At 50.3% G+C, this 10,000-nt stretch overlaps 2 protein-coding genes across 2 annotated transcripts in view; both read right to left on the bottom strand.

Moving 5' to 3' along the window:
• drd3 (dopamine receptor D3) overlaps positions 1 to 994 on the bottom strand; it is a 9,580-nt gene extending 8,586 nt beyond the window's left edge. The window contains exons 1-2 of the mRNA XM_036520632.1: positions 716 to 994; positions 1 to 82 (exon numbers count right to left, since the gene is read on the bottom strand). The exon at positions 1 to 82 is cut by the window's left edge and continues 31 nt beyond it. Of these exons, the coding sequence (XP_036376525.1) occupies positions 1 to 82; positions 716 to 994 (361 nt within the window). The remainder of the gene's footprint in view (positions 83 to 715) is intronic.
• A 7,426-nt stretch (positions 995 to 8,420) lies between these two features.
• si:ch211-161h7.8 (thiosulfate:glutathione sulfurtransferase) overlaps positions 8,421 to 10,000 on the bottom strand; it is a 4,441-nt gene continuing 2,861 nt past the window's right edge. Inside the window, exons 3-4 of the mRNA XM_036521502.1 lie at positions 9,177 to 9,339; positions 8,421 to 9,064 (exon numbers count right to left, since the gene is read on the bottom strand). Of these exons, the coding sequence (XP_036377395.1) occupies positions 9,001 to 9,064; positions 9,177 to 9,339 (227 nt within the window). The 3' untranslated portion in view covers positions 8,421 to 9,000. The remainder of the gene's footprint in view (positions 9,065 to 9,176; positions 9,340 to 10,000) is intronic.

Consider the following 10,000-nt stretch of genomic DNA (forward strand, 5'->3'; position numbering starts at 1 on the left):
TGCTGGCAGTGCACATCATCACATCCAGAGTCACAAAGATGTTGCAGTAAACCCTCCCAAACAGCCAGTCTCCACCTACAATCTGCAGGAGGAGAGTGAGACCGTCACACCCCCAAATACACACACACACACACACACACACAAATACACACACACACACCTATATAAACCTAACAAGGTTGGAACATGGTCACAGAAGATGAAGCTGAAATTGACATTGACATAAATATGACTTTCCCAATGTCTGATGGAATAGGCAGCAAAAAATATTGTGGGTTTTCAGAAAAAAAAGTGAGTGTCCCAATAATTTTGGATCCCAGTGTACATAACCATATATACAGACACCCCCCATGGAACTGCAATATACACTCACACATACACACATACCCCTACATCATTACAAACACGCTGACCCAGGCACACCCCCATCAAACACCCTTACACACTACAAAGTGTGGGAAAAGGGGGAGGAGAGGAGAGAGAAGCTGCCACTCCCTTCCTCTTCCCTAATGTTACTCTGCCTGTTCAGTTTCGGAAGACTGCAGATCTAACCCCTTATAAATTACCGGCTAAAAGCTTTTCCAGAAGCAGCTATCCTGCTCCAGGCCCAGAGCGCAGAGTAGCCTCTCGTTGTGCCCACCCCCTCTCCGCTGGACCACGCCCGCGCCGCCCCCGTCCCGCCCGGCCCCGCCCCTCCCGGCCCCGCCCTCCTTACCTCCAGGTAGACGGCCCAGGGCATGACGAGCGAGGCCACCAGCAGGTCGGCCACGGCCAGGCTCACCACCAGGTAGTTGGTGGTGGTCTGCAGGGCGCGCTCCCGCAGCACGGCCAGGCACACCAGCACGTTGCCGAAGACGATGGCGGCGATCAGCAGCGAGTACAGCATGGCCAGGTAGTTCCGCCGCAGCTCGGCCGGCGCTGCGCTCGCGTTTCCCGCGGCGTCCTGCAGCCACTGCGACGCATTCCAGTCCCCCTGCGCAGCAACTGCAGCCATCGAGCTGCCGACAGAGGAGCCCTGTGTGTATATACATACCACACACACACACACACACTCACACACACTCACACACACATACACACACACATACACTCACACACACACACACACACACACACTCACACACACACACACATACTCTCACACACACACACGCACACACACACACACTCACTCACTCTCACACACACACACACACTCACATGCACGCACTCACACACACACACACACACACACACACGCACTCACACACTCTCTCACACACACACACACACACACACACACACACATACTCTCACACACACACACGCACACACACACTCACTCACTCTCACACACACACACACACTCACATGCACGCACTCACACACACACACACACGCACTCACACACTCTCTCACACACACACACACACACACACACGCACTCACACACGCACTCACACACACACACATACTCACACACATACTCACACACTCTCACACACACTCACACACACACACACACACACTCACTCACTCTCACACACGCACACACACAGACACCTATACATACCAACCACACCTCTATACACACACACACACAGCTCCTCCCTGCTGGGTGAAACAGTTCTGCTCCTAATATTTAAATGTGTCTGTGCTTGCGCCGCCCACCGGCCTGCGTGCACCTGCTGCGGAGGGCGATCCGCGGCCGCCGTCATCTGTGTCTGAGAGCGCAGTACAGGTGCACGCTGCTCCCTCCCACCCCTCCCCTCCCTCCCACCCCCTCCCGTCTCTCCCCCTCTCCCCTCTCTCCCACCCTGTCCCCTCTCTCCCCTCTCTCCCACCCCCTCCCGTCTCTCCCCTCACTCCCCTCTCTCCCGTCTCTCCCCTCTCCTCTCTCCCCTCTCTCCCACCCCGTCCCCTCTCTCCCCTCTCTCCCACCCCCTCCCGTCTCTCCCCTCTCTCCCCTCTCTCCCCTCTCTCCCACACCCTCCCGTCTCTCCCCTTTCTCCCCTCTCTCCCCTCTCTCCCACCCCCTCCCCTTTCTCCCCTCTCTCCGAGCCAGTGACACGTGCGTGTGTGTGGAAATATCTTTCCAATAACGCTATAATACAGAGTCGCGTTCTGTGTTCATAACCTAAAACTCTCATTTGCACACATGTGTCCCGCACTTTGCGCCCGGAGCGGGTACTGTGAGACCCCCCCCCGCCTCCCCCGCGTCTGCCCGCGTCTGCCCGCGTCCTCCTGCTCCCGAGCCGCGTCGGGACACCCAAGAGTTTCTCCCGTGGAAGAGCACGACACGCCAGGAAGAGCACAGCACTCTCACACACACACACACACACACACACACACACACACAGCGTCTTCCACCGGACCGCTTCGACAAAACGTTCGCCCCGCGCCCCGTGAGCGCGCGCTGTGGGCATTTTAATTGATGAGTCCGCGCCGGTTGTGCAGATTTCCTCGCGCAGAAGCCGATTGGAGACACAAATAAAACGCTAAAAATAGCGATCGTTCTCTGTTCAGAAATGTGTTGTTCAAACTTGTAAGGGGTGAAATCCAGCATTTAAAACCATGTTAAATATCATCAAAATACGCTCAGTCAAATGTTTATCGGGTAAAGTCCATTTCTGTAAGAAAAGCTGCCAGGTTTGTACACGCCAGCTTACCTTTCTCAGGTACCCACTTTTCCTCCGGCTTCTTTAGCGAGGAATCGATCAGAATCAGCGTGGACATCCGCGCGCCTGCAGGTGAAAGTTGTCCCGCGAGCGGAGAGTGGGTGTCCTCGAGCCCTCTCCCCTCCCATCCTCCGCGCGCAGACAGCAGCGGAAAATATGGAGTGAAATGAATTAATGCGCAGCGCTACGAGTCCATACCGACCCGCCGCTACTCTGCCGTGAATTATTCACACAAAGGCGGGGACGCGCGGATTCCTGCGCGGACGGCGAGGCGCCAGAAACTGTGGAACGCGCGCGTCGCGCCCGAAAGTAGTCAGGCTTCAGAGGATTTCAAGCAATGCGACAGCGAGCGAGGGAGGGAGCTAACTCTCTGCGTGGGTTTTTGTGAATCAATCAGCAAAATATAATTTAATAAAAAAAATGGGGAAAAAATCTAATTCAATTGTCTTTACATCATACAACCCTGCAATGCATGCAAGCTTCCGAACTCCGAGACACGGCCCATTACAATGACCGCTGCCTCATTTAACATTATGAGGAACTTTTTCGGACGTTCAGATCTGGGCACGAGAAAGGGAGAGCATGGGGATCTTGTGGGCTTCGATCTCATTAGCACATGGTTAGAATAGCCTGCGCCTTTTAACGCGGCTGCGTTCGGCTCCTCCAGACTTCAGTCTTCGCAATCCCACATTTCCCCGCAGGCGGGGCCGCCGCTCTGCAAAACCCGGCGCACAAAAACGATGAATTATGCAGTCAGAAGTGAGCGCGGCCGAGATTCCAGCACTTTTAATGAAGAAAAGCTGCGGCCCTGACTTAACATTTCAGAAACCCTGGTGTTATTCCAGCAGCGGGTTACTGCAGGAAGCCTCTCCTGGGTCACGCTGTGCTCAGTCTTCCAAACGCCAGAGAGCAAAGGACAGGGAGCTTGCTTGGGTTTTGTCCTCAGTCAGGCTGGACATTGGATACAAAGTAAAGTGAGACAAAGCAAGCAGCAGCCTTCAAGCCATGACCACAGAGCCGTTAGAAACCCGTATGCTGTATAGCCAGATGTCACAAACGGCAAGCGATGCCCTAAAACGTGAAACAGAAACTTACTGATGAGAATCTTCAGGTTTTACATCAGACTGGCCTGTTGCATGAATAAAAATATATGAATATATAAAAATATACAAACCCAAACTCAGGTCAGGTGAGCAGAATGCATTTCAGCTGAGAGTTACGGTGCATGCTGCCTGTCTGAAGCCCCTCTGAGGGCCTCTATGGCCAATAGGCTTAATTTGTGTTGTTTGAAGAAACACTGTCTCTTCTACATCCCAATTTGTCTGCTGCCACGTGGCTTATAATTCTATCCACTGAGGTGATGTGACGTTTTATGAAGCGCAGCATGAGTGTGTGTGTGTGAGTGTGTGAGTGTGTGTGTGTGTGTGTGAGATTGTGTGTGTGTGTGAGTGTGTGAGTGTGTGTGTGTGTGAGTGTGTGTGTGTGTGTGTGTGTGAGTGTGTGTGTGTGAGTGTGTGTGTGTGTGTGTGTGTGTGTGAGTGTGTGTGTGAGTGTGTGTTTGTGTGTGTGTGTGTGTGTGTGTGTGTGTGTGTGTGTGTGTGTGTGTGTGTGTGTATGTGTGTGTGTGTGTGTGTGTGTGTGTGTGAGTGTGTATATGTGTGTGTTCTAATACAGTCTCCTTTACTCACCACCTCAGCCATGAGCAGTTTTCTGTTCCTGTTACCTCTTTATGGTGCTGTAACCATGGCATCCTGCGTATGGTGCTGGATACGGTGCTGTAACCATGGCGTCCTGGGTATGGTGCTGGATACGGTGCTGTAACCATGGTGAGCTGCATACAGCTTTCCTGGGACTCAGTGCACTGGAGCCGAGCCCCTCACTCATGTGCTTTGTTTTTACATTAAAGTCACAGACAGTTTTAAACTGTACGGAGGTGGAATGCGGTGTTTCGCTGTGACGCCCTGATATCTCCTCACGGGGCTCCCTCTCCTGCACACTGCCTGAGTGATGTATACAGGTGCACTACGGTCACAACTGCACGACTCAGATAAGCATTAATGAGGAACACACAGCCCCTCAAGAATGCAAACACACACTCTCTCACACAGACACATACATACACACAGATAACCCATGTGCCCCCTCGTTCTGAGCAGCAGAATGTGTATGAGTTGAGCAGTTGTTGCACCCGGGAAACGCCTCTGAATCGCTCCTGCACGCTGTCCTGATTGACTGACGGGCTCCTGCTAAACTCAGCCCAGAGACCTGTGCAGGGGACCAGTGCAGGTCAGAAACACCGGCAGCCTGGGACAGAGGGCATGCCGTGAGCTGTGAGCTGTGCGTGTGTGTGTGTGTGTGTGTGTGTGTGTGTGTGTGTGCGTGTGTGCGTGTGTGTGTGTGTGTGTGTGTGTGCGTGTGTGTGTGTGTGTGTGCATGTGTGTGTGTGTGCGTGTGTGCGTGTGTGCGTGTGTGTGTGTGTGTGTGTGTTTGTTTGTGTGCGTGTGTGCGTGCGTGTGTGTGTGTGTGTGTGCGCGCGTGTGTGCGTGTGTGTGTGTGTGTGAGTAATGACAGGACATGCAGGCGGTTTCTGATGCGTTCCTGCTTGTTATGGCGCTGAGTGGGAGGGAGTGGAAAAGGGAAATGAGAGAACAATCATGTAAAACTCCTGCAGGCAGAAAGAAGCAGAAACCCCCTCTCTGCCACAGCCCCCCTACACACTCAACACACATCGCCCCCCTGTGGCAGACCGAGGAACAGCCTGCAGCCTCAGCCTTCAGACACAGACCTTATGTAGGATACTCTCTGTCCTGCAGAATCGTACCCGCTGTAGGATACTCTCTGTCCTGCAGAGCCGTACCCGCTGTAGGATACTCTGTCCTGCAGAACCGTACCCACTGTAGGATACTCTGCCCTGCAGAACCGTACCCGCTGTAGGATACTCTGCCCTGCAGAACCGTACCTGCTGTAGGATACTCTCTGTCCTGCAGAGCCGTACCCACTGTAGGATACTCTCTCTGCTGCAGAACCGTACCCGCTGTAGGATACTCTCTGTCCTGCAGAGCCGTACCCGCTGTAGGATACTCTCTGTCCTGCAGAACCGTACCCGCTGTAGGATACTCTCTGCTTTAACCTGTCCTGCAGACAAACACACAGTAAAATACACTTACATTTCCCAGTCTGGAAAGGGTCAGCCTCAGGGGCGTGTCTTATCTGTTATAGGATGGCCTTTCTGAGGGCAGGGACCAATCAGACTTATTTGTGCCCTATCCCCCGGTGCACTAACATCATCAACACCATGGCGTTTTAGACACGTGGCCGGGGGGCAGGTCTCCTCCCCGCTGCCTCGAACCCGGGCCCTGAGCCTCTGCCCCTCAGTGGATTTGTGGGGTGTGCAATGTTCCCAGATTGGAGTTTTAGCAAAGATTATTTTAAGATTACAGAATGACTCTTTTGACCCATTTAGCACAGCTCATTTATATCATTCAACTTCATCATACATGCAGATTCATTAGAAACAATGCACTACTGCCACCCTGTGGTTCAAATGCCAAACTGCACTTACAATATGAAATGCCCCGAGAGCTCAGGATTCAGTGAGCAGCTTCTGTTGTGTTTATTGTGTGGGGGAGAAGCCTTCGCTCGTGTGTTTGACGGCTTTGTTTGGTGCCACACTTCTTGGTACAAATGATGTGGTTGATAGTTTAGTAAAAATGCTGTCATTTTATTTCAGGAAAAATTAATTTTTAAAGGCGTCTGATTTGAGGTCACACTGGGTCTGAATGCCCAATGCCTTCACCAACACAAGCAACCACAACAAGACACACTTTCAGCTTCTTTGAGTTAAACTCCCCTCCCCCACACCGCCGTGGTGATGGTGTCCGTCTGACATGTTGTGGCACCAATTTGGGAAAATGGAGAAGGGTGTAGGTGAAGCATGCGCACACACACTCTTCCTCACACACACAAACACACACACCCTAACTCACACCTCACACCTCACACACACACTGTACCTCACACACACAAACACACACTCTACCTCACACCTCACACACACACTCTTCCTCACACACACAAACACACACACCCTAACTCACACCTCACACCTCACACACACACTGTACCTCACACACACAAACACACACTCTACCTCACACACTCACACATACACAAACACACACGCTCTACCTCACATGTCATATTACCCTCAGAACGACACATTTCATCTCCAAAATATAGATTTAATTTACAGGAAATATCCACAGTTCATAGTCAAATATAATTGCATGAATATGGAGGTACAGCCAGGCGAAATATATAAAGCAAGACAGAGAAACTAAAGAGTTCCCTGAGTCAGCTGGAAATGGCAGCTAATGATGAAGTAAATTTAAAAATCCAACCTGGAATACTGGAAAAAAGAAACAGAACTCCGAAATAAATGTAACCGCTATCATGGACCTAAACAGGGAATGCACACAATGGAAAAATGTGTTGATTGTCAGAGGTACAGAGCAGAGATAGACCCTGACCCTGCATGAGACAGAGGCAGAGGGTCGTGGCTGACAGAAGGACAGGAGAGGCAGAGACAAGGAGGCACTTCCCCACATCGGAAACAAAATATTGAGGATTATATTAGAGATTCATATTTCAAAATATTTCCAACAATTTGAATTTGATGTCAGACACTGCAAAGCTGGGACTCCCGCTGGAGGAGGGACAGTGTCACCAGCAGTACCAGTGTGTTTCTGCCCGCTGTAGCCTGACAGAGTCACCGCCAGTTATATAATATATATAATCAATTACAGAATTTATGAGCATAGCCGTTAATCAATTTATACCCAAAGTATTTAATCATTATCTATGTTCTGTGTTCACTGGTTTAGATTTATAGCCATTAGCTATTTTCTCATTTGTTCCATTCTCCAAATATTATACATAATATACGTAATAATTACACAGTGGATTTCATGCCAATAAAGCAAATTTACATTTAACTGGGAATGAATGGAGAATTACCCCCCACACTGCAGTCCCCTCTCTGTCTCTGTGAGCCAGTGTGCAGTTTACGATCAAACTTTCAGAACATATGAGTACCTCTGTAACGGTTAAATCTACCTGCATCTGTAATGGTAGAATGTCCCACAGACAGTGTTGGAGGGCAGAGAAGGTCAGACACACACTGTGTCAAAAGGTTTCATTCATCCACAAATACCTCTGTAACAGTCATGTTTAAATAGCTCTGTAACGGTAATGTCACACCCACTTAACTCTGTAACTGTAATGGGAATGGTCACATCCACCTGCCTCTGTAACGGTAATGGGAATGTGATAGGATCACTGTCTTGCCTCTGTAACAGACTGTAACACTGAACCATGATTAAGCCCCATTGGTTTTGTTGTTTCTGGGAATCTGAAAATACATCAAGGCTTATTGAAAAAAACCGCAACCAGGAAAAAATTCATTAAAATGTATGAAACTGCAAAAATCCCAGATAAAATCTGACTTTATATGAGAAAAACAATGATCTGGTGCATTTAATTTTCCCCTTGCTATTATATCTTTGAAGGACAGTTGGAAGTCAAATACTTTATAACTCAACACCTAAATGATAAACTGTATTATTGTCATTTTAAATATTCTTCTCCCTGAAAGGGGAGGTCCTCTCATACTCTTATAAACATGACCTGCCTTTTTCTTCTAATATTGTTGACTCTGTATGGTTTTTTTCTTGTCTTGTGCTCTGCCTCACTTGTAAGTTGCTTTGGATAAAAGTGTCTGCCAGATGAATAAATGTAAATTTACTGAGGCAGCGCAATTTACAGAAAAATGTCCAGGAATTAATCTTCTCTAAAATCCCTGACATAAAGTCGTTTGTAAACCTCCTGTGTGATATGCTGTGTGTGCTGGTTTTTCTCAGGTTTTGGCAGATTTGGGGTAACCCTCCCGTGTGATATGCTGTGTGTGCCGGATTGGGGATTGACCTCTCTGCACCAGGAGCTCCTGCACACACATCTTAGCAACAGAGCCAGCACAGGGAGAATGCCACGGTGATACCCAATTACAGCAGCAGGGGGCACCTGAAACACACTGAATTCCAATGCAAAAGCTGGTTCAAACAGAGGTCAAACAGGCTTAATCATGGTGCATGTCCTGTCCTGCTAAATGTAACTGTGAGATACAACCCTAACCCTAACACCCAACCACAGTCAAACCCTAACCTAAAAATGCGCTAAAATGCGGCGGGAAAAGCCAAAGCTACTGCAGTGAGCTGCACCTGCTGCATCGCTTCACCTGCCCCTCAACCTCAGGCGCCATCGGCTCTGATCCGCCCTTTTTAGGGGCTCACTGGGAGGGGCCACCTTCACGCTCCGCCCACTCAGCATACCCCCCTGCGTAATGCCGTGCCCTGTGAGAGAAAGAGAGAGAGGGAGGGAGACAGAAAGGAAAAGACAAGAGTTTACACAGGGGCCTCTCTCTCACAGGCCTGCTGCAGGCTGGTGCAGGTGAGTGTGTGGTACCTGGTGAAGCCCAGCCCGTGTGCAATCTCCAGGGCTGTGGCGCTGCGGCGCCCCCTCTGGCAGTGAAACACGATGTTTTCATCCTGCTTGCTGGGGGCCTCCACCCTGAACTGCTGCTTGAATTGGGCAGGGGCCATCTTCAGAGCATCAACCAGATCCCCCACTACCACACACAGAGATACACTGTTACACACACTCACACTCACACTCACACTCACACTCACACTCACACTCACACTCACACTCTCACACACTCACACACACACACACACACACACACACACACACACACACACACACACACACTCTCACACACACATGCGCGTGCGCACACACACGCACACATGCGCGCACACACACACGCGCACAACCACAGACACGGATGGAAACACACACACACACACACACATGCACGCGCGCACGCACACACACACACACACAGACACGGACGGAGACAGGGACGGGGACACACACACACACACACACACAAACATGCACACTCACACACACATGCACAAACATGGACACACACACACACACACACACACACACATGCACGCGCACAGACACACATACACACACTCACACACACACACAGACATGGACACAAACACACACACACATACATACACACACATGCGCACACACACACACACACATGCGCGTGCACAGACACACACACACACACACATACACACGGACACACTCACACACACACACATGCACACTCACACACACGCACACTCACACACGTGCACACACACACACACACGCACAAACACACACACACACACACACACACACGTGAAATGAACACACAGCGA

Source organism: Megalops cyprinoides, chromosome 2, assembly GCF_013368585.1.
Source record: "Megalops cyprinoides isolate fMegCyp1 chromosome 2, fMegCyp1.pri, whole genome shotgun sequence".
NCBI lineage: Eukaryota > Metazoa > Chordata > Actinopteri > Elopiformes > Megalopidae > Megalops > Megalops cyprinoides.